We start from the raw sequence: 23,422 nt of genomic DNA, 5'->3' as shown, positions 1-23,422 counted from the left end.
TGAGCCCATCAAGTCCAGGGTCTCCACTGTTGAAAACTCAGGCAAACTGGAGATAAGATCACTTAAAAAATAGTTTAAAAAAATAGATTCAACTGATGATTTTAGGAAACTGAGTCTATGTACAGAAACAGTCCCTGGCGCTCCAGAGCGCTGTCCCTTGGCATGCGGCTCTGGGGCTCTCGGCGCTACAGTCACGAGCAGAGTCTCCAGGTTAGCTGGGGAAGTGTGTGTGTGTGTGTGTGTGTGTGTTTGGTGGTGGCGGGGGAGGGGTGAGGAGGGTCCTCTGGCTCATTAATTAGGAAGATGCCTCACGACCCAGTGCTCATGGAAGCCTGTGGGAACGGATACTAAAACCTGGCCTTAAATTCCTTCACTCTACCCAGATTAGTTCAAATGGAAGTCCATCATACTCTGACTTTTATATATAATATGTAATATGATACACATCTCCCTCTATAAAAAAAGTAGAGGGTCTCAGGGGACCCCTGGGAGTGGACAGAGTTGACTCCCAGCCCTGACACATTGCTGATGGTCTGTGGGACCCAGTGGTCCACATTCTGTGCCTCAGTAGCTGGTAGTATTCAGCAAAGAGCTGTGGATTTGGAGCCTAAGCTCTCAGAGAGCCATAAAAGGATCATATGAAGGACAAGTTTAGAAAGGCTTTAAGTCACAAAACAGTATATAGATGTTGTATGGTATTCTAATAGCACCCCTCTCTACTAGAGCCCCCCCCAACACACACACATGAATTTAAATGTCAATATTGTTTCCTCTGGTCAGTATGAGCAACACTATTTTACTAGGAGTCCTTTAACATCAGGATTTCCTCCCATTATTTAGCTGACATTAGTTGGTTGTCATATTGTTGGATGTGACATTTTCCTGAAATTCTAAGTTAATGTACTTTCATAGAATTGTTAGATTTCTGGCTTGCTTTCTTTTTTAAGAATCATAGAAGAAGAAGGAGAAAAAAAAAATCAAAAAGTAGAAGACCCTGTACCATCCACTTAGGACAGTCTAAGTAAAAGGCAAATGCAAACTTAATAGAATATATAAATTTTAAAATAGAAATGGGCATTTTAAAATTTAAAGTGGAGAAAGTTTCATTATTGCACTCCTATCTACCTTTGAAATGGATTTCTACAGAGTTTCTTCTTTTATGAGGGAAGAAGGTTACTATGAAGCTGGAAGCCAAGTGTGGTGAATTTCAGCCACAGGACAGGTGTAGGGAGGTGTGAAGGGAAGCAAAACAAAAGTCATTTTGGGGTAAGAACCTGTGGATCGTCACCCTCGACCCTCTCAAGGAGGAATAGACATTCTTACCATGGTGTAGACTCTTGTGGACATTGTATCAGACCCCAGGAGAGGCTCAGCTCAGGTAAGCGGGTGGATCCATGACGCGTTCCCCACCTGGGCCATCACGTTAGAGTTCACAGCCTGCCCCAACCAAGGGGATAGTTTGGGAAGACTCACGGGGACATTTCCTGTAAAGGTCCCTAGCTAGCCACTTGGTTCTTCCTCCCCATGCTTTGCCCATTGTACCTTCACCACTAAGCTTGGTCTCTGGCATAACCACCTATCTAGACCTGGTTTCCAGGCTGTGTTAGTTGCTCAGTCGCGTCGGACTCTCTGCGACCCCATGGACTGTAGCCCACCAGGCTCCTGTGTCCGTGGAATTCTCCAGGCAAGAACACTGGAGTGGGTTGCCATTCCCTTCTCCAAGGGATCTTCTCAACCCAGGGATCGAACCCGGGTCTTCTGCATTGCAACTAGATGTTTTACCGTCTGAGCCACCAGGAAACGCCAGGGGCACAGAGTGTGGCTTCCTCCCAAACCTACAACTGAGGTGGATATTAGGCTGGATGGTGTTAAAAACTAGCTTTCTTGGTAGCTCAGGTTGCCAGCAACAAAGAAGAACAGACTGTCTTCTTGACTTAACCCCCCCTTGTTGCTCTTCCATCTTCTTCCAAAATGTCTAAAGCACTTTTATCAACCTGACTGCACTTGTTCCAGCACTTTCATGGATGCCATCCTCTCCGTTCTGATACAGGTGAGGAAATGGAGGTCAGAGAGGTCGGATGGTATATCTGGGTCACACATCCAAGGAGGGACAGATTACCCTGGAATCTCGATGTGGACCCATAGCCCAAGGCTGTTACTGGAGCAACACTCAGCTCCACTTAATATGGAGCAAGTGTGGGTGTCTGTAGACAGCGAAATAACCAGCTTGTCCTCTCTGGTACTTTCATGGAATAGACTGAAGCTCTCTAAGAGAGACTAGTGATAAAAATACTTTCCTTAAGAAGCTTCTCATAGACACCTACATATTCTGAATAACAGCAATGCTGGAAATCGGGAACTTAAACTGCATCCATTTTGCTGACGGGAGGGGGCTGTACTCCCTCTCTGTCACTTGTCTGGTCCGAGGTGGCCCAGTCCTGAAGTCTGCAGGCTCGATGGTGGGGTTCACGGCGACCTCCGGGAGGATTTATGCCAACATGCGTCGCCCACAGCTGCTGCCGCCGCCAGTGTCCCATCCCTGCGGCAGGCCGCTGTCGACCCACGCCTCTGCAGGAGACCCTCGGACATTCACAGGCAGGTCTAGTTCAGTCTCATGCGGGATCAAGTTAGGTCAAGGTAGTAGTAGTAGTCTGTATTTATTATTCTTAAGAAGTCCTAAGAAATTATTTCCTTATTTCTTTGGACATTTGCTGGGTAGGAACTGAATACTGTTTAACACACTGTGTGCCTAATAATTTATTAATATTAGTTGTATTGTTAATTAGAGTAAATGGCAGATTGTGAGGAAATTATGCCATTAACCTTCTAGCTAGTAAGTCTGAAAGATAGATCTTCTTCATTTTTTCTGTAAGCATTCCTCACGGGACCTTTTTAAAAAATAGGAAACCTCAGTAAAAATGTCAGTCTCTTAATAATACCTAGATGGTTGCTGGATTGACTATTTAGAGTCGATTCTGTTGTTTTGATTTGTTTTGTTTTTAGTTTGGTGATGATAGATAACCAGAGCATCAATTAGCTCTCCAGTAATTAACTACCCTTACCCTTCCCACTCACCGTGTGCTCTCCCCCGACCCCCACCAAAAAGACCTGAATCAGCCATTGTTTCACCCTGAGGTTATGAGATAAAGAAGGCTTCTAGTGACTTGCATTAGAAAGAAAGGAAAGAAATTGTTTTCTTCATTAAAAAGGGTCGGTAAACACCTTTTCAGCCAGTCTTGTTGGTAGCTGAGGTATGTAAGAACTAGCTAAAAAAAAAGAAAAAAAAGCTGGCATATTTTGATAGATACAACCAGGATATCAGAAAACTGAATTTTCTTCCAAGTGCTGTTCAAAAAAACAACAACAAAAAGATACTCTTGTAGCTTTGCAGAGTTCTTCAGTTTTTGTAAGTAATGCTGCCAGGACATTGACAAGGCTTAGTCTCCAAGGCTGAACTGGGGTGGGTTAAGTAGTCCTTTCACAGCCAAGGAAGTCTTAAGATCCCAGTCATATTCCTTGCTGAAATTGGCAGCCAAATCCAGTTTGAAAGACTTAGAGATGAATATGAGTTGAAGAGAGTGCAGGAAGGAAGCTTCAATTCTAGGATTAAATTGCTTATACTAAGCAAGATTTGTGAAGAGCTTCTCTTGGGTCGGCTGCTCCTCAAAGTGCCCTTGCCCTGGAACCCGGGATGTCTCCAGAGGCGGCTGGAGGGGTAGCTCCAGAAGGTGACTGTCTTTAGGACAGTCTTCAGCAGTCTCCTCGTCACAGAAACCTTCCGCCTGCGAGGGTTCCATTTAATTAATAAATCACTCCTACTCCCCATTCCGTCGGGAGAACCTGGCCTCACCGGAGTAGTGCAGCTTCCGAAGGTGCTGAGCTTGGGGAACTGAGGAGGAGGCCTGGGTAGTTCAGGTCCTGGAAGAGTCTGGATCATTGTGTTCTGCCCATCTAAATGGACTTGGAGTTTCTGTCTGTTGTCTGTTGTGTGTCCCCAAGCAGCTGTTGAGCAGCTGCCCTGCTCCACCTCAGCAGTGGGTGAAAAGACTCCACTGTCTGTTTAGGGCAGAGCAGAAAGGGCCCAGCATCCAGTGCCCTGAATAAACACCAGATATTGTGAGTATTTTTATTCACCGCAATGAAGCACATTATTAGCCGAGTACTGTGGCTTCCCAGCAGAGAGGGTGTGCACCTGACAATACCTCCTTCACGTCCAGCCCCTCCTCACTTTGAACCCCCACCTAGTCTGGGGTGGGGGGGTGGGTAGGGCTGCAGCCCAGCAGGGGTTGCTTGCAGCATACCTCCCCATCATCCCTCTCCAAGGCCTCATAGACTTCCAGCCAACTCGCTGCCAGGCTTTATTTTCCTCCCTTTGTTGTACAGCTTCAGGGTGAAGGGGCTGTTTAAGTTGGGGACAGATGAAGCTTATAATAAGATCTCGTGTTTATGTAGCAATTTTCATAGTAAGGGCAAATTGCTCTATGGACCTGATCTGTGGATTTCATCTTCAGCATATATATACCTGCAGAGTAGAAAGAAGCTATTTGTGACCTCCTTTATTTGTACCACGAGGGAAACTGAAGCCTGGAGAGGGTTGCCCCGTTGTGATCATATGCTGGGTTACTGAGTTACCTATACTTTAAAAAGATAATAAGGACACACTATATGGCCAGACACACAGTAACTCATCTTGTCCTTACCACATTCTTTGAGATACTGTCCTCATTTTGCAGATAGGAAAGAGAAGGCACAGGGGTCTTGCATGACTAACCAAAGCCCCACAGTGAAGTGAGTTCCTGGGCAGGGTGTGAACGCAGGCGGTCTGTGCTCTTAGCTGCTGCCCTGCTCACGTGAGTGATTGACTCCATCCACAGCTCACTGTACAAGGAGCGTGAGGATTGCTGGCCTTGCTAAAGGGATAGGAATGATTGAATCCACTCTTGGATGAATAAAACAAGGCGCTGAGTAGTGAAAGCAGTTGCCCACATACTCATGGAGACAGGGTCAAAAACCAGGCTTCCCAGCCCCCAGTGTAGATACAGCCCATTGGGTGTGTCTGCTGATGTATCTTTGGCCAGCAAACCTCAAAGGATTTCGAGAAATTAACAGTGAATGTATTACTGTTACTACATAACTGACAGCTGTGAAGAGCTTTGTGTTGTAAAAAACAATAGCAGTGCAGCTTGAGCATTAATGAACATGATTCTGCAGTATTAAGTTGGACACTTTGAGTCCTTAGTTCTTCAACCTTCAGAGCATCATCTTGCCTTTCTTGCTAACCAATTTTCCACAGTTTTCCAGCACTGCTGTGAGTTAAGTGTGAGGAGATGTTTTACTGAATGTTCCTTAGGAAAACTAGACTACAATGATAAGTAATAGTAACTAAAAGAAAGGGCAGTGGTGTTCCAAGGAGCAAGTTCAGAGTCTGGGAAAGAACAGACCCCCTGGCCTGGGTTTAGGGAGTGTTCAGGCTGCTTTTTGATGTGGGCCTTCATCTCTTGGGCACAGTTTTCCCAACTGTAAAATAAGGAGGTGGGAAAAATGATCTCCAGTTTCACTTCCAGAGCTGATAGTATATTGGTCTATAACCTGAGAGTTTTCTCTCTGCAGAGGTATTTCCTAAATCCTCTAAATCATGTTTTGAATTTGTTTCTATACAGATTCCCTATTGTAAATTTCTTCTCCCCTTAAAAAAAAAATCCACATAGTGATGAAAATTATAATCAAATGGGCTGAAAGGGGTTTCTGGTCATCTCTTTTCTTTTTTTTTTTTGACAAAATGCCACAAGCTAGCCCAGTTTTCTTTACCTGTACACATCTCTAGAAAGACCTGCACAGCCTCACAGCAAGGACCGTTACCACGTCCCGTGTCTGTCTTCCTCCGTTCCAGGCATGTAATGAGTTCACCACCCATGTGATGAACCTCCTGCGAGAGCAAAGCCGGACCAGGCCTATTTCCCCAAAGGAGATCGAACGGATGGTCAGTATCATCCACCGCAAGTTCAGCTCCATCCAGATGCAGCTCAAGCAGAGCACGTGTGAGGCCGTCATGATCCTGCGTTCCCGGTTCCTGGATGCGCGGTGAGTCCCCAGGAGAGGCCTGTCCTTTGGGAGAACCACTGATTCAGGGTTAGAATCCAAGCGGGCCCTCTCCCGAGGCTCCATTGTCACTGTGTTCAAGGCTGAGCCAAGTAGTAGCCTGAGAAAGGTCAGGGAAAGGAAGGCTGCAAGCGTGGATAGCCATGGGTTTTGTACAACTCCAGGAAAATGTGGGGATGGAATCATTTTTATGACCACTGCTACTCACTCTGCATGAGAAATTAGGATGATTTAGCTACAGGGACAGAAGAAGCAGGACTTTTTGGTTTCATACCATTAGTGGCCTTTTTCACAGGAATAGGTTGAAACTATAAGCCCATAGAAGGTTAACCAGGTATTGCAATGACATCTTTTCTTCAGGAAAGATGGTTCCAGTTGAGAGCTGGGAATCTCTGCCACACTTTATGTTGGCGGAGAGGGTACCTAGTTAGCTTCAACAAATATTTATAACTAGATTACCATGTATCATACTCTGGGCTGAATTTTAGGGGCACAAAAATGAAGAAGACATGGTCCCTTTGGCATGGAGGGGCAAGGGACTGGTCTCATATGGGCCAGATTTTCAATCAAGATTTAAAATTTTCTGATACTAACGTGTGACCTGAGTTGTGAGTTCAAAGAATCCAATTGAAACCATGGATAGAAAAGTCCTTTAGGACAAAAACTAAAACCATAGAGCAGATAGTCTTAGGCCCACTACTCTCTACACTGGTGAATTTGTGCAAATCCTTTTGATTTCTTTGGCTTCTGGTATCCAGCATGTAAGATAGTGCTAGTCACTATCTTTCATCTACTCTGGAAAGTGGTGTTGATAATTGATCTAATACATGAGTTTTCAGTGTATGGATATCCTTTGTGATCCACAGCTCACCTTAAATTAGTCATTTTCTATAAATGCAGATTTCATCATTCATTGTTTCAATTCCTGAATATAATCCCGATATATGATTTTTATTATAAAAGCACTAGCTATGTCATGGTCATATACCATTTAATGATCTGTGTTGAGTTCTTTCTCAATCAGACACACAGATTCTCTGCTTTTTCATTTTTTTTCCACCCTAGAAATTATAGACTATTCAGCTCCATTACCTACACTTGTGTCTGTCTTCACAACTGTGGTCTTTACAGTTCACAGACCTCTTTAAAGCTCCCTGGCACCTCCAAAACTCCCTTTCATTCACTGTGTTTTGGGTCATGTGGAATATGAAATAGGAATGTCAGCCAGCAAACTGTATCTCTGGCCTAATAGAAATACATAAAGTCAAGAGAAAGTCCAGATGAAGAGAGCTTTTCCCAGCTGAGCACAGTGCTGAGAGAAGGAAGGCCCAGGCCTGCGGAAGCAGGACACCCCTGCCCCAGGTATCTCCCTTGCCCTGTCCTGCTGCCAGCCTGGCTTTTTTACAGCAGGCTGCTCCCCGTGGTATGAAGTGCAAGTGACTGGCGGCCTGTGTCTGGGTCTTTCTTTCCCCTGTGTTGTGGCCGCCAACACTCTGCACATATTGTTTACATCCCCCCATGGTAACTCCCCTCGTTAAAATGCTGGTGTTGGCATTTATGTTGGCAGATATTGGAAAAAAAATTAAAAAGTTGGGCCCAGACTGGGTTCTTTTCAAGAAAGAAGAAATCAGAGAGAAAGGAGGAGCAGAATCATTTTCTCATAGGACTTCCTCTTTCAGTAATTCAGCTGTGCCCAGTTGAAGGTCAGACTCCAAAAGGCATGAAACCAGGCAAGCTTTGTACACAGTTCCTTTCCCTTCCATCAGCTTTTGTCTAGATTGTTCTAGTTGGCACCACGAGGACAGTCATCATAAGAGAGGATCTTTTTCCTGCTTTGGTTGCAACCTTTGAATCATTGCCTCTGAGCCAAGGTTCAAAACTAAAACAATTAACCAGTTGTCATTATTATTAACATTAATTTTGAGGGTGTATTTAGTATCACTGAGAGAATATGACCCCAAATGCCAACACAAGGATGAGCAAATGGTTTTTCCATCTCAAAAATGAATGTTTGCCTGGACCTCATGATCAAAGTAATTAATATCATTGCTTCTGGTGCTATCTATTATTGGGAAAGCTAGTTAAACACACTTTAGTAAGAAAGACACACTCACTGTTGATATTTACTTGCTGCTCTAATCCATGCATCTGATGGGCAGGACTTCATTAAGAAACGATTTCATGGAAGACAAATGAAATACAAGGGAGACTTGATTTAGTAACAGGATTAGTCTTCCTAATATAATGGGTATGCAGAATTGAATGTTACAGCTTTGTTGTGTAATGTTCCTTGTATTTTCTGCTCTTGAAGAACAGATTACCACAAATTTAGCAGCTTAGACCAACACAGAGTTGTCTCATAGTTTCTGTTGTTCAGGAATAGCAGGTTAACCTGGATCCTCTGCCCTCGTCTCACAAAGCTGTAAGCTGGGGCTCAGCTGAGGCCGTGCTCACAGCTGAGGCTCATTCCCATGGGGGCAGAATTCAGTTCCTTGTGATAATACGACTGATGTCCCCAGCTCGTAGAACCCACCCTTCCCGTTGACAGGGCTTACAGCTTGGCTGCTTCCTTTCTTCCTGGATAATGTCACCATTTTAAGGCTTTAACCTAATCTCCCATTTCATTAACACAAAGTCAGCTGATTAATAACTTAATCATAGGAATGATATCCTATCATTTTCACTGTCCCCCCAACATACACATTCAAGGCGGGGGGAGTACTCCAGAGTGGAATCTAACAGATCTTCTTAGGAGTCTGCCTTCCATACTCCCCAGCTGAGCATTTGGCCAGGTTGTGTCCACTTGAGTCATATCTTTCTTTTCTTCCTTATGTTGATTTAACTGTGCCAGAAAAGTTTAACTTAAAAATTCTACTCATTCATTCAGTCAACTTTTATTATTGTATGTTTTATATCAAGCATAGTGCTGTGATAAGTCTTTGAGATGGAACTTGTAAACCTTCTTAATGGTTTTCAAGCAATACAATAATTTTAACTTTGTTTTGTAAAAAATAGTATCTTGCTGGAGAAAGCAGCAAGCACATGGTTGGAAATATACCTCTGCACTCCACCATTCCAGTTAAGGTTATAGAAAATTATTAAAAAAGAGGTTTGCAAGAAAGAAAAGGACATCCAATATGATCTGGCTGAACTGCCACTATATTTAGATTTATTTACTTCTATAACTGAGTTTTTACTCTTCCAAATGCTGTATTAGCCTCTGGAATAACAAAGATGAAAAGAATGTGTAAATGTGGGTCCCACCTTCAAGAATAATCTCTTGGGCAGGTGCTCTTATAACTGAGCATAAAACTGCACATGATCACAGAAAGTACAAGTACCAAATTCACCCAAAGGGGCAGAGACTGGAGAACTGGGGAGAGGCAGACAGTGCTGAGTCTCAGAGGACTACCAAATAGACGTTTACCAAATAGAAGGCATCACAGAAGCAAAGTAAACAGCGTAATTCACCTTCGACAGGCATTACTGACTGGGATGCTTACTATGTGTTGGGCACCAGGGTTTCAAATACGTGTGAAACACGGCTCCTCCCCTTGAGGATTTGCTGTTTAGTTGGGAAGACACATGTAAACCTGTGGCAAATGCTGTGGGAGAGAAATACACAGAGTGGTTTGGAAAGGCACGGGAGCATGAACGCCGTGTGTGTCTGTGGGGAATAAGAGAGCATATGATGAATCCAGATGAAATTAGGAAGAGCATGTGTAGGATGAGGGGAAACGAGACACTGGGGATGGGCTTGATCCACTGAAAGACCTCACCTGTGCCAGCAAAGATTGCGGATTGTCCTGTGAAGCAGCAGAAACTCTGAGCTGTTTAAGGAAGGAAAGGTGAAAGTTCTCAAATGACACTGCTTGGGTTCAGATTCTTGCTATAACCCTGACTACATCTGTGATCCGGGATAAATGGCTTATCCTTCCTAAGACTCAGTTTTTGTGTCTCCAAAATGGGAATAATTCTATACACAGGAAAAATAAGATAACATATTTACAATATAGTGTCCGGAGCATAGTGTTCACACCATAATTCAGCTATAATATAATAAGGATCACTATGGTATATTATTATTGCTATCATAGTGTTCACACCATAGTTCAGCTATAATGTAATAAGGATCACTATGGTATATTATTATTGCTATCATTATTATTATTTTTATGATCAGATCCATGGTTTAGAGGAATTCCTGTGGTGATTTTCTTAAGGATTAGCTGAGCCTTGTGCTTCTCAAACTGGGGAAATACAGAATAAATATAAAATACCTTCTCAATTTTACTCAAATATGTGGAGAGCAATATGTTCAGATAAACACTGCTATATGATGGAATAAGATTAAAGAAGGAGGTGCTGAAGACATTTAGGGCACCCCATGGCTGAGAGCCCAGGCTCTCCTCCCAGGAGAGCTATTTGGGCACGATTTCAGCCTATAGTTGTACTCTCTAGTCTGTGGCTTCTTGATTTTTAATCTATATTAATTACAATATAATGGTGCTTCCCTGGTGGCTCAGAAGGTAAAGCGTCTGCCTGCAATGCGGGAGACCTGTGTTTGATTCCTGGGTCGGGAAGATCCCCTGGAGAAGGAAATGGCAATCCACTCCAGCACTCTTGCCTGGAAAATCCCATGGATGGAGGAGCCTCATAGGCTACAGTCCATGGGGTCGCAAAGAGTCGGACATGACTGAGCGACTTCAAACAAAATTGAAAAATTTAGCTCTCCAGTTTTACACATCTTATTTCAGCCACTCAATAGCAGCTGCTGGCTACTCCAATAGGAGAACAGAGAACATTTATTTTCCTCATTGTAGAAAGTGCTGTTGGACAACTTTAGTAAGACCATTATACAATAGACCATAGTTCCTCTAAACCCATTTCAAAAAAATCAATGACACTGAGGATGGAACAAAAGGGATAGACTTGAAAAATAGAACTGGTAAGACTTGCTCTGGGGCCCATCATCCAGTGAAGGGAAGAGAGTGAGGGGAATTGAGAATCATTCCCAGGTTCTGCTGTGTGTTAGGTACTCAAATAGTTAAAGAATGAACGAACAATTGAATGGAAGAGCAAATTAGCAAATATAATGAACTTTGTATGTATGGTGATATTATTATATAATGTGGGAAAAAATGAAAATGAAGTTGGTTTGAGTGAAATGTGATACTTGTCATAGAAACAGTTCATTGGAAGTGTCTGGGATATGCAGTGGCAAATGGACGCAGTGGTAAATGGAGTATCGGCTCTTAGGAGAGGCATTTGGGCAGAGATAACACGTTTGATGGTCTGTGGTGCCTCCACTCCTCGTTTTTGAATCACTGTGATTCCAAAGCTTCCATTCCTAAAATTTCATCAACTTCCACATTTCTTACACTTACCTGAATATCCATCAAAGCTTTTGGTTGGCTTGAAATAACAAGTGTTAACTCACCAAGCTGAAAACCCCTCCAGCCAGAGCAAAGAAACCAGGCATCTTAGTTCAAATAACCTTATTGTCAGAAGTATATTATTTTCCCTGGGTTTCTTAAAATTCTGTAAACTCCTAATTCTGGGGTTTCAAGGGCCCTGGATTGAGACAGGCTCTGCAAGAGATGATCAGTGCGGTCATCAGAGTAGATGCAGCCACCTAAAGGAAGATTGCACGTCCCTAGGAGGAGTCAGGAACAGCTGTCTGTACAATCCCAGCACCCCAACTCATTCCAGAGAGGCTTCCTGTGAGTTCAATTGGAAGAGTCCCAAGAAATACACTGTAATGCTAATGCAAACAAGTCCCAATTAGAGGAGCCTTCAGGGGCCACTTCCCCAGGCCTAAAACAACTGTTTTCTTGAGGCCAAGAGGAAGCCAGAGGTTATCTAAAGACTAGCCTGGAGACTGGGTTCACTTGGCTACCTTCCTCAAATTCCCATCATGCAAGAGCTTTTAATACATATCTCCTTTTTAGTTGGGCCTTTTAATCTAATCTGCCCAATTTCTGATGTTGGGTGACCCAGAAACTCAGCATGATTTGGGAGAGTGACTTGGGCTTGGCATAATCTGGACAGATGTGGTTAATACCTATGGACAGATGGTGTTCATCCGGTAAAATCAGGCACTTTATTGTGTTAATTAATCCAAGTGGGACCCTGAAAATACAATATTAGCTGAATTTTCTGTCTAGCAAGGCGATCAGTGCTTTCCGTTGGCTTAAATTGGAAAACTTGATATCCTGGCATAACCAGGGATGTTCTGGAAATTTTTTTTTTTTTTCCCCATAAGGAAACGGTTTTGATAAAAGCAAAAAGGCAAAAGTGCTAATGGAGCTAATTTAAAGATAGAGGCCTTGCCCCCTCGAGGAGGGCCAGCAGACATCTGCAAGGAGTCCAGCATCCCTAAGCAAACTCCAGCTATCCCCAGGCCTTAGCTGGGAAGAGGCCATAAAGTGATTCTCACTTTAAATAGTTCAATTAGCACATTTTTTTTTTTTTAAGGCATAAAAATGCTTTTATTCAAAGAGTGGTTTTCTTCCTTTTAGCAAACTGTATGTTAAAAAAGATTTCTCTGGGCTTGTGTTTCACCATTTAGCAGCTGTTCCTGCTTAAGAAGTACTGTTTCTCTCCTTTTAAGGAAGGTCAAGCAGTCAGGGGGTTAATTTCCATCCGTTCCTGCCCCTCTTCCCCAACCTTTTAAACATGTCGCATGCACTTACATGGGGATAGAATAGAGAGAAAATGATAACTTATTTTTAACTTATGGCTGCAGACTCTCTGTGTAATTGCCAGGAGGCAATTTGTATATAAAAAGAGGCTGGGTTTTGTACTCGGGCAGACTTGAATGAATATTTTAGCTCTGTAACATACTAGCTGAGCAACTTTTAAACTCAGCTCTTCATGGGTAAATGGGAATAACCGTAGCTACCTCACTAGTTGTGAAAAATGAATAATTTGTATTGATGGCTCTGAAGGATCAGGTCCGAGGCCTGGGGCCTGGTAGGAAGAAGCCCCAGGAAGTCCTAGCATTTGTCCTGTACTAGGCACTGTGCTGAGTCCTGTCTTTATATTGATATGACATCCTTTCTCCCTTCCTCTCCCCCCATGAGGTTGGTTTGACTCTTTTGACTGTCATTTAAAGAAGCTAAGGTTTGGAGAGGCATTCCAAATCACCCAGCTGGTGCTCAGTTTATCTAGGGCTCAAAACCAAGACAGCGGATTTTGAAACTTTCGTGCTGCTGCCCACTCTGTATAAATACGTGTGACTGTTCTGCTGTGTCCCCACAGTGAGCACGATGAGGTATACAACAAACACCTTAAGAAATGCTTGCAGCATCTGGCTCCTTAGAACACATCTCCTCTCATTCACTGAAAAACATGTCTCCTCCCAAATGTAGATCCTCTCCCCTCCCTCTTTATCTGCGTTTGTTGTGAACCTCTTTTTTTGTCCATTGTCATTGTGGTTTCCTTGCTCTTTACGAAGGCGGAAGAGACGAAATTTCAACAAGCAAGCGACGGAAATCCTGAATGAATATTTCTATTCCCATCTCAGCAACCCTTACCCCAGTGAGGAAGCCAAAGAGGAGCTAGCCAAGAAGTGCGGCATCACAGTGTCCCAGGTAAGACACCCCAGAGAACTCAGCCCAAAGCCTAGCCATAGTGGTGTTGCAGGGCAGGGTCTCGGAAGCCTGGCCTTCCTGAACTTTCATGCCTTGTAAGTTCCATCAACTAGAGCCTTCAAATGGCAAGGTCAGCTCTTGGTGTGTATAAGAAAGTCTCCAGGGAAGGAACCTGGAAGAACCAGCGGAAGTAGCAGGCTTCCTCCCGCGGAAGTAAAAGACTTCCTCCAGGGAAGGAACCTGGAAAAACCAGCAGAAGTAGAAGACTAAGTGGAGTGCAGTCAAAGCAGGGCTGGAGCTCCCCGCTCCGGGCGCTCCCTTTCTTCAGACAGAGGAGCGTTTCTGCATTGACTTGGAGAGCTACCAGCACTTCTCATGTCATTTTCTCAAACAGGGTCAACTCCTCGGCCCATTTTTTTTTTTTTTTGCCCAACTCAGGAACTTTTTAAGAGGCAGTGAATGGAACTTTTAAATGAAAAGTTCACATGTCCTCTCTGGATGTCCTCACTGTAGCTGATGGAGTGTAGGAATTCTAACACGTCACTATGATTGCACTGGAATGATGGCACAAAATGTCACTGAGTGTCCCCTTTCCCCCAAGAGCAATAACCATAAGAGATGCCTGTTGACGTGGAAAGATACATGACATAAAATTTTTATGGACCTGGAATCTTCAGCATTAATATAAAGTAGAAAAGGAGGCAAGTTTTATATATATCTACTTTTTTTTTTTTTGGCTACACCACATGGCTTGAGGAATCTTAGTTCCCCGAGCAGAGATTGAACCTGAGCCCTCGACAATGAAAGTGCTGAGTTCTAACCACTGAACCAGGGAATTCCCATCTACATTTTGTCTACTCAGAGAATACATCCATACTTCTTATGTGATCTGAACCTCAAATACCACCACCAATCTCTATTGAGACCAGTAGTGATAGTTCTGAAATCTCTCAGAGAAAATTTTCCTCAGAATTATGTCACATGCCAAAGAATTAGATGTACTGGTATTTACAAAAAGGGTGAGAGTGAGGGGGAATTGGAGAGAAGAGGCCTACTTTAGTGAGAAACTTCACTTAACGTTTTCCAAAAGCAGTAGATGCTGTTTTGTGAGCATCTATACTTCTTGAACTGAAGCCTGGCTTCTGCTGCCCCCCGCCAGGTGCTGGTTCCTTCAGCCTGTGTTTAGCTTAAGCAAAAGTGGGTCTAGTCAGAATGAAGACCTCCACGCAGAGGGTCTGCAATGAAGAGGTTGCCAGGGTCTTCCCAGCATGCTGTGGGTGATTTTGCAGCAGTCTCGAAAACCTCCTTTCAGATAAGCTAGAAACAATTGCCTTATCCTTTTCAACTTGGACCTTCCCCAGGTACTTGCTCCCCACTGAAGCTCGTTCCTAGTCTTGGCAGCCCTAGGAAAGTAGAATATCAGTGGTCTAAATTCAGGTGGCCTGGTATTATCTAGGTTTCTAACCATTCTTGTCCAAATCTAGACCCATTGTCCATAAGAAAAGATGGCTGATGTTTTTTGATACTTGCTGCATTTTTGCAGAATAGTTCCAGGTATGAACCACATTACAAACAGTGAATTTCAGTCATGGGGTATTCTGCTATTAAAGTTGAAAATCATTATATTGTTTGAATTCAAAATCTGGGACTTGTTTTCCAAATCCCTATTGAAATAGAATGAATTTTCCAGGATCTAGTCTGCATTGTATCTGAATAAAAAAATAGAATCTTGGCCTATTCCAGGAACCTTTGCATCCTTCATTATGGAAATCCATGGTGCAAATAGTTTGTTCATTGAAGTGATTTATACATATGTTGCATCACCTTTGTCTTTCCCCATCCCAAGGCCATATCATTCTACATTCCCCATGACATCACTGCTTCCCAATCATAACCAGACTGTTTTACCATTGCTGAACAAGTTTCAGTGGTAGACAGTATGGTATCATAGAAAGAACCTTTGCTAGGAGCATGTTGACCCATGCTGAGTCAACCATGGGATTTGGGGGAACTCGCTCTTTCTATTTGGGTTTTGGTTGCCCCATCTATCAGTCATGGTTGGTTGGACCACATGATACACTAAATTTCTGTCCCTTGTTCTCAAATCTAGTAGATGCCTTTGGCTATCATCCTGGGTTTTTTGTTTTGTGTTGTTTGTTTCTTTGGATTAATAATAACCCCTCCATCTTGAAATTCTCCTACTTCGGCTTCCTTGACATTGTTCTCTCTGGAGTTTCCTCCTTCCTCTTAGGCCGCTCCTGGCTCAGTCTTCTTAGAGGGTCTCCCATCTCTACATATCCTGAAAGCATTGTTCTTTCTTTATCCCCATCTCATCATGTCCTAGCCCATTAACTATATTCTGACATATATATTTTTTTAAATTCACTTACTAATGAGTCTTCCTTTGATTCCCAAATGAAAATATGTTCATGCCCAGAACCCTCCGTATGTTTCTATAGATATATGCATGTACATATATATAGATACAGATAGATATGGGTGTATCTGAACCACTGTGCTGCACACTTCACCCTAACACAATACTGTAAATCAACTAGACCTTATTGTTTTTTAACTTCTTGGGCCTCACCCCAGTCCTTAATAAGAATTTCTATTGGGAAGGAGGGCCTTCCCAGGTGGCACAGTGGTAAGGAGTCTGCCTGCCAACACAGGAGACGTGGGCTTGATCCTTGGGCTTGGAAGATCCCTTGGAGAAGGAAATGGCAACCCACTCCAGTATTCTTGCCTGAAAAACCTCACAGACAGAGGAGCCTGGTGGGCTGCAGCCTCTGGGGTCACAAACAGCCAGACACAACTGAGCATACATGCATGAATGGAGAGTGGTAAGGAGAAGAGGAAGCCAGGACTCTGTCTTAATAAGCCTTCCAAGAACCCCTGACTTTGAAACTTTGAAAAACACTGTTCTACACACTAAATTGGAGTGATCCCCTCCTTGCTCACAGCTGCAAATATACTTCTCTTAGAATATCCCCACGAGACTTGTCTACTAGAGTGCCAAACTCATATATCTCACTTTCCACGGGACTTCACCGTGGCTCTGCCCATGCTGGATTGTTCAGAACGCGAATCAAGCCTCTCCCTGAGGATCTATGATTCCTTCTGCATTGGTTGTCTCATACCATCAGTCATCTACGTGTCTCTAGCACCCAGCACGTAGTAGACCCTTGTCAGTGACTCTTGCACAGTTCAGTTCAGTCGCTCAGTCGTGTCCGATTCTTTGTGACCCCATGAACCGCAGCACGCCAGGCCTCCCTGTCCATCACCAACTCCCAGAGTTCACTCAGACTCATGTCCATCGAGTCCGTGATGCCCTCCAGCCATCTCATCCTCTGTCATCCCCTTCTCCTGCCCCCAATCCCTCCCAGCATCAGAGTTTTTTCCAATGAGTCAACTCTTCTCATGAGGTGGCCAAAGTACTGGAGCTTCAGCTTTAGCATCATTCCTTCCAAAGAAATCCCAGGGTTGATCTTCAGAATGGACTGGTTGGATGTCCTTGCAGTCCAAGGGACTCTCAAGAGTCTTCTCCAACACCACAGTTCAAACGCATCAATTCTTTGGCGCTCAGCCTTCTTCACAGTCCAACTCTCACATCCATACATGACCACAGGAAAAACCATAGCCTTGACTAGATGGACCTTAGTCGGCAAAGTAATGTCTGTGCTTTTGAATATACTATCTAGGTTGGTCATAACTTTTCTTCCAAGGAGTAAGCGTCTTTTAATTTCATGGCTGCAGTCACCATCTGCAGTGATTTGGGAGCCCAAAAAAATAAAGTCTGACACTGTTTCCACTGTTTCCCCATCTATTTCCCATGAAGTGATGGGACCGGATGCCATGATCTTCGTTTTCTGAATGTTGAGCTTTAGGCCATCTTTTTCGCTCTCTTCTTTCACTTTCATCAAGAGGCTTTTTAGCTCCTCTTCACTTTCTGCCGTAAGGGTGGTGTCATCTGCATATCTGAGGTTATTGATATTTCTCCCGGCAATCTTGATTCCAGCTTGTGTTTCTTCCAGCCCAGCGTTTCTCATGATGTACTCTGCATATAAGTTAAATAAGCAGGGTGACAATATACAGCCTTGACGTAGAGTGAATTAATTATCGAAAGCACTGATTCTATACATTGTTGAGTACATATGATATCCCCCTAGTGGTTCATGTAGGAAATGCCTGAATTGACCCAGCATCTTCCCTATATATGAGGATCTGTTCTCCTGTTGAACGTAATCATTTAGGAATGGCCCGTTTTCCACCCTTTTCCTTCTCACCTTTCTCTCATGTAACTGACCACAAGCATTTCCTTCCCTCCTCAAAAGTCATTCCAAACTATCTTCATATTTCCCACTTTCTTCCAGCTCATCTAGTTGCCTCAGAAAAAACTCTCTCTACCTCCTTTCCTCTCTGTTCCACTTAAAAGTAAAAAACCAACCATGATTATGATTGATTCCTATGAATAATGAAAGTTACATCAAGAAAAACATAAGAGTTTGAGAATGAAATTAGATAGGCAGCAGTCCTTAAATGGACTCGGAAGTGGCTTTCCTCTTCTAGTTTGACTCTTACTGTAGGCACTAGCATTTACAATAAATAAACCTTTTTCTGAATTTTTTTCTCTTGTTCATTAATATTGCAGTGATATGGTTTGATTTTTACAACAGAGGCTTGTAATTTCTGCTAGTATAAGCTGTTTAGGTCTATTAGGGGATAGCCATATAAGATTTAAAATTCAGCCAATGCACTTTAAAAATAAGTGTAGTTTTGCAAGAATTTTCTTTATGTGCCATTGTTGGGATAAATTAAGTTACATGTAAAGCTGTGGTACCTGTGTTACCAACTTTTCCTTTCCTCATCAAATTCATGGTTTGTTTTGTAATTGTATAAAATCACAACATTTTAGTTTGAAATCACATCTGGAATATGGAGTATGAAATTCTTCCTAAAGCAGAAATCATGGGAATAAAACTTGAATTTCACTGTGTTTCCACTTGTCTCTGGCAGAGGTCTTTGTGTAAAAGGAACAGGTAAGAATCAAGCCAGGACGGCCACTGTGAGCCACGTGAAGAAAATAAATTAACAAATGAAAGTAAATTAGGATTATTTTGTGTTTTGGCATTAACATTTAAAGCCTGAAATGTAAAGGAATAATCATTGCTATGCTTCAGATTTTCCTTATGTAGATAACGCCAAGATTCACACAAAATACTTAGTGAAATTTATTGGATTGAATTATACTGATCCTAAGGTCAGTAGTAGTACAGTGCAGCTAAGAACCTAGTCCATAGTAAAGTTACTTAACTAATAAAAATGGGAAATTAATCCATCCATGAACGCACCCATATGTTGATCTAGATTTATATGGATATTTAAAGGTCTGTGTATTTTGATTGCCTAGAGTCAGTTTTAGCATTGGTAAGTAACAGGCATTTCTCCTGAAATGCTAAGTTTTTTTAGTCATATATTTACGAGTTAAGCAGATTTAAAATGCTTGCCCTAAAGTAAAATGGTCCTAGTTAAACGAGCAGCTCCTCCATAGAAAAATATTTGTCGCAGTGGTTTTCCTAGATTGTGTTATATTAAGCAAGAGAATCTCAGTTTATATAGTTTTCTTCAGGTCTTATCATTGATGCTGAGAAGTCAGAGCTAGGATAAGCCCAGTGAAACCCACCTCTTCAACTCTCTCATAAGCTCTGCCTTCTGTGATGTTTAAGCAGGAGGAAATGGTAACTTTCTCACCTTCTCTTAAATCCCTCTAGGTATCAAACTGGTTTGGAAATAAACGAATCCGGTACAAGAAGAACATAGGTAAATTTCAAGAGGAAGCCAATATTTATGCTGCCAAAACAGCTGTCACTGCTACCAATGTGTCAGCCCATGGAAGCCAAGCTAACTCACCCTCAACTCCCAACTCAGCTGGTTAGTGTTTTCTTTGATTTGGGGGAATGGTTCTCCATTTTTACATGTGCTTTCCCTGCACTGGGATTTTCTTGTTTTGGATGGGTTGATTTATGTGTGTGAATGTCTTTTTTATCATTGATGCTACTTTGGGTTTTTCTTTTTATTTTCAAAATGCAATGTGTTTTGCTGTTTATAAGATGGACTTGGCTGAGGGTTTGAGTCATGTTCTATTGAAGTTGGACAGAGGTAAATTGACTGGCTTTGATAAGGAGACCTCTAAATTCTCCTTTCAGAGATTTTAGTAAGTAAGCTTGACTTAATACTTTGAGATAGTCTCTTGGGGTTCACACATTTAGTTTGTCTCATATATCTATTTTGCTGATACCATCACATGATGTCTGAGTCATTTACTACCATGCAATCTACTCAGGAGTATTCACTCTTCTTTAAACATCCCATTAGAATGTTCTGGTCTGCAGAGCCAACTATGATTATTGCTATCAATTGTTTATTATTGTTGTTCTTTACTGTTTTACTGTGTTGGGTTTTTTTATGTAAACTACAAAGAAAATTGCCAGTCATTAATTCAAATGATCCAGATTCCAGTTTTCCTATTATAATATCTGTCATGTGCTATGCTCCTGATTTTATTTTAGTAAATGTGCATTATATCACTAATTTCAGGCTAACATATTTTAGGAGTGTGCCTGTACTTAATTTCCACATGTGAAAAAAAATCATCTATAATACATAAAATATAACCTTGGTGTTTGTACGCTTGGTATTTATGGAAGGTATCCATGTTGGTGCTTTTTTAAAGGGAAAACCAGAAATAGTTCTTATTAAATAATTATTTATGTATTAATAATTAATATTAATAAGAGGCAGATTATAATATTTCTCCCCGTAGTGAACCAGATGCATTGATTTTGGCTATGGGGTGCACATTTAAGAAAATTGGTGCCTTCAACTTTAAAAGGTCACAGATTTAAATGTGTTAGATCATAATATGACTTTTCAATCTAATTTCTAACATTTGGGGAGGTATGTGGTATCTTTGACCTCCCAGCTTGTTTGCCCACTAAAATAAGCTATCTTTCTGCCTTATGGTAGATTGTTATTGGAAATATGTAAGGCTCCACACAGTAATGTTTTCTGTCAGCTTCTGGACACTTCTAATTTGTTGTCATAAGGTTCTCCAAGTCACAGGGCTATACCATCACAGACTTCTTTTGTTTAAGTGGAATCATGCAAGAAGAATGGCCTGGGCTTTGTAAACATGGATATGGTAAAGACAAGGTAGAATTCAGTCCAGTTTTACTTTACCCAGCACTCCAGATTAGGTAACCATAGGGAACATATTTACTTTTTGAGGTTCTGTGTATGAGTGTGCATTTCCTTCTTTTCTCATCAAGGTTTTATTGACAAAGGAGCCAGGCTAACAGGTTCAGTAACCAGAGAGTTTCCTTCTTTCCCATCTAGTCAATTATTAAGCATTTCAGACCAAACAGCACCAGTTGAATTGCACTGCTAGGCAGACATTTTCACTTGTCTTTGTGGAAGTTTTATTCTGTCAACATTAGCAAAAAACACACTCAACACTCTTGCAAAGGTTATCATAATGCAAAACAGATATCAAAATGACTTTTTCCTGTCCCTGCTATATCTGCCTCGCAGATGGCTTAGCATGATTTATGACTAGTCCTTAGAAGGGCCCCATGGACCCCCTTCATTACTGAGTCCGTAACTTCTTTATTCTTTCCTAAAGCACTTACAAAGAGAAAAGTAAGCATTTTAACCCCCTCGTCTGTGTTTAAGAATTGTGTTGGCTCTCTTGGAATGTCAGTCTATGATTACAGTTTTCTGAGGAATTTTTCTGGTAGCTTAACCTTCATGTGACTATTCTGAGCACAAAATAAATTATTATGGAAAATTTGAGCTAAGCTTTCCAGTGGTGCCTGAGTTGTTGGAAATAATATGCAGAGAAATCCCTTTGTATTTTTCTAAAATAGAGACAAAAGAAAATACTATTGTATATGTGCAGTAGCATGAATTTTGAAAGATAAATGTGTTAACAAGAAAAGTTATAAATGGGTTTTTCTATATTTTCTTTGCTCTTAACACAACCCAAATCTCTACTCAAATAAAGGGAGAACTTTCAGCTTTTCACATAGTGTGTTTATAATGTTGTATACCAGCTCCTTGATAATGATGTCAAAGAGTAAATGATATAGCAAGTTTTACATAAGAGGGTAGTAAGTGAAAATATATTTTGTTTGAGTTTGAAGTCCAGAGTTCTGAAACCTGGAAACTTTTTATATCCTCAGTATCGAAGCAGGAGTTTTTCCCAGAAGCTTTACTAAATATAAATACTTATTTCTACTGCAAGATATTTTGCAAGTAAATCTTCTTCCTTATAGAGGCTTTTGTGTGGAGAGCAGTATTTCACCATCTTTATTTAGGCCACTTCTAAATATTCCTGTTTGTTGTTATATGCCCAGCCTCCTATTTCCTTAGGCGTGATTCATAAAAGTCACACAGGGCTAAGTCCTGTGAGGAATTAGCAAGCATTTAGAGATACTTGGAATACTTCATATTTTATGCCAGCAGAGCTGGGCAAAATGGATGGAACAAGGATGAAGAATAGAAAGAAGACAAGAAAATTAATTGTTTTGAGAAAAAATGGGGATCAATTGAAGCAATAGTTATAACCCTGGGTCCATAATTCTTCTGGAGTGAACTAAAGTGATGCCTTTTCAATTTCTTATTTTTGATGGAATGATGAAAGCAAGAGTTAATATCTCAGAAAAATAAGGCCCTTTTAGGAAGGTTGGATTATCTACTGGGAAAAGTTGGAGAACTTTTTAATATCCAAGAAGAAAGAAATTGGCTTGTGGGTTATAGATATTTTCTGTAGCATGGTATCACCATTGATATTTTATCAGAATCTTTGATTAGCTCAGCACTACATTTTTTTAAGGCTTGGAACCCATAGATTAAATTATTTTGCTTAGCTTTATGTGCGTGTGCCAAGGACAACAGGAGAGTCAGCCATGACAGTTCTTCCTCCGACACTATAGAGACAAGCTCTAAACTCTTTAATATATTCTTATTGTACTCCTGAAAGGAAGTTTGGTGTTCTGAGGGACTGGTGGAAGATTATCATATTAAAATCTCTGGATGCTGGCTTCCTAACAGGAATTGATGTATGGTACACATGGCTGGAGAGGAGAGGACACCGCCAGAGAAGTTCACTGACACTCACACTAAATCTACAGACACCGCATGGTTTTGTTTTTTAAAACCAAGTGAAAGAATTGATCCCACTGATGTTTTCTGCTGTGTTCCTTCTTCCCATGTTTCTACCCTTAATTTCTAAGTGGAAGATGAAAACACAGCCTCCTGGAATTGGAGCTCTGGACATGTACAGTTACTAAAGTGATTTCATACTGAACTAGATAAACATGCCCTCTTGTACTTTGCCCTGAGTAGAAAGTAACAATGATTATTTGATTTTGAGAGGGGAAAATCATGGAAAATAGAGAAATGAGCATGATAGAGTTGAGCTTACATTGAGCAAACAGGCTCTGTCTTCCAGCCTTCAAATAGTATGGGAGTCCAGTCTAATCAGACTGGCTACCTAATCTATGTGGAGCTTTGATGTCTAGACTGCAGAATTTAAGGCAATACTTGCCATTAGTCTGCTTCCTAAAAATGCTGTGAGTTATAATGAGCTAATATTTTTAAACACCTTGAGTTCCTTAGGAAGGAAAAGGAAATTCATTTTTGTTGTAGGTCATTGGTTCTCAGTTGGC

General features: G+C 41.7%; 1 protein-coding gene across 3 annotated transcripts in view; it reads left to right on the top strand.

Moving 5' to 3' along the window:
* PBX1 (PBX homeobox 1) overlaps positions 1 to 23,422 on the top strand; it is a 297,657-nt gene that overhangs the window by 237,758 nt on the left and 36,477 nt on the right. For 2 of the 3 annotated variants that reach the window (XM_068964903.1, XM_068964904.1), the window contains exons 4-6: positions 5,891 to 6,081; positions 13,559 to 13,694; positions 19,466 to 19,625. In XM_068964903.1, coding sequence (XP_068821004.1) covers positions 5,891 to 6,081; positions 13,559 to 13,694; positions 19,466 to 19,625 — 487 coding nt within the window. Of the gene's footprint in view, positions 1 to 5,890; positions 6,082 to 13,558; positions 13,724 to 15,970; positions 16,005 to 19,465; positions 19,626 to 23,422 lie in introns of all 3 variants that reach the window. The other variant, XM_068964902.1, reaches the window with a different exon arrangement.

Source organism: Capricornis sumatraensis, chromosome 2 (genome assembly GCF_032405125.1).
Source record: "Capricornis sumatraensis isolate serow.1 chromosome 2, serow.2, whole genome shotgun sequence".
In the NCBI taxonomy this organism is placed as follows: Eukaryota; Metazoa; Chordata; class Mammalia; order Artiodactyla; family Bovidae; genus Capricornis; species Capricornis sumatraensis.
Note: the sequence above shows the minus strand (reverse complement) of the source record. Positions and strands in the feature narration are given on the sequence as shown.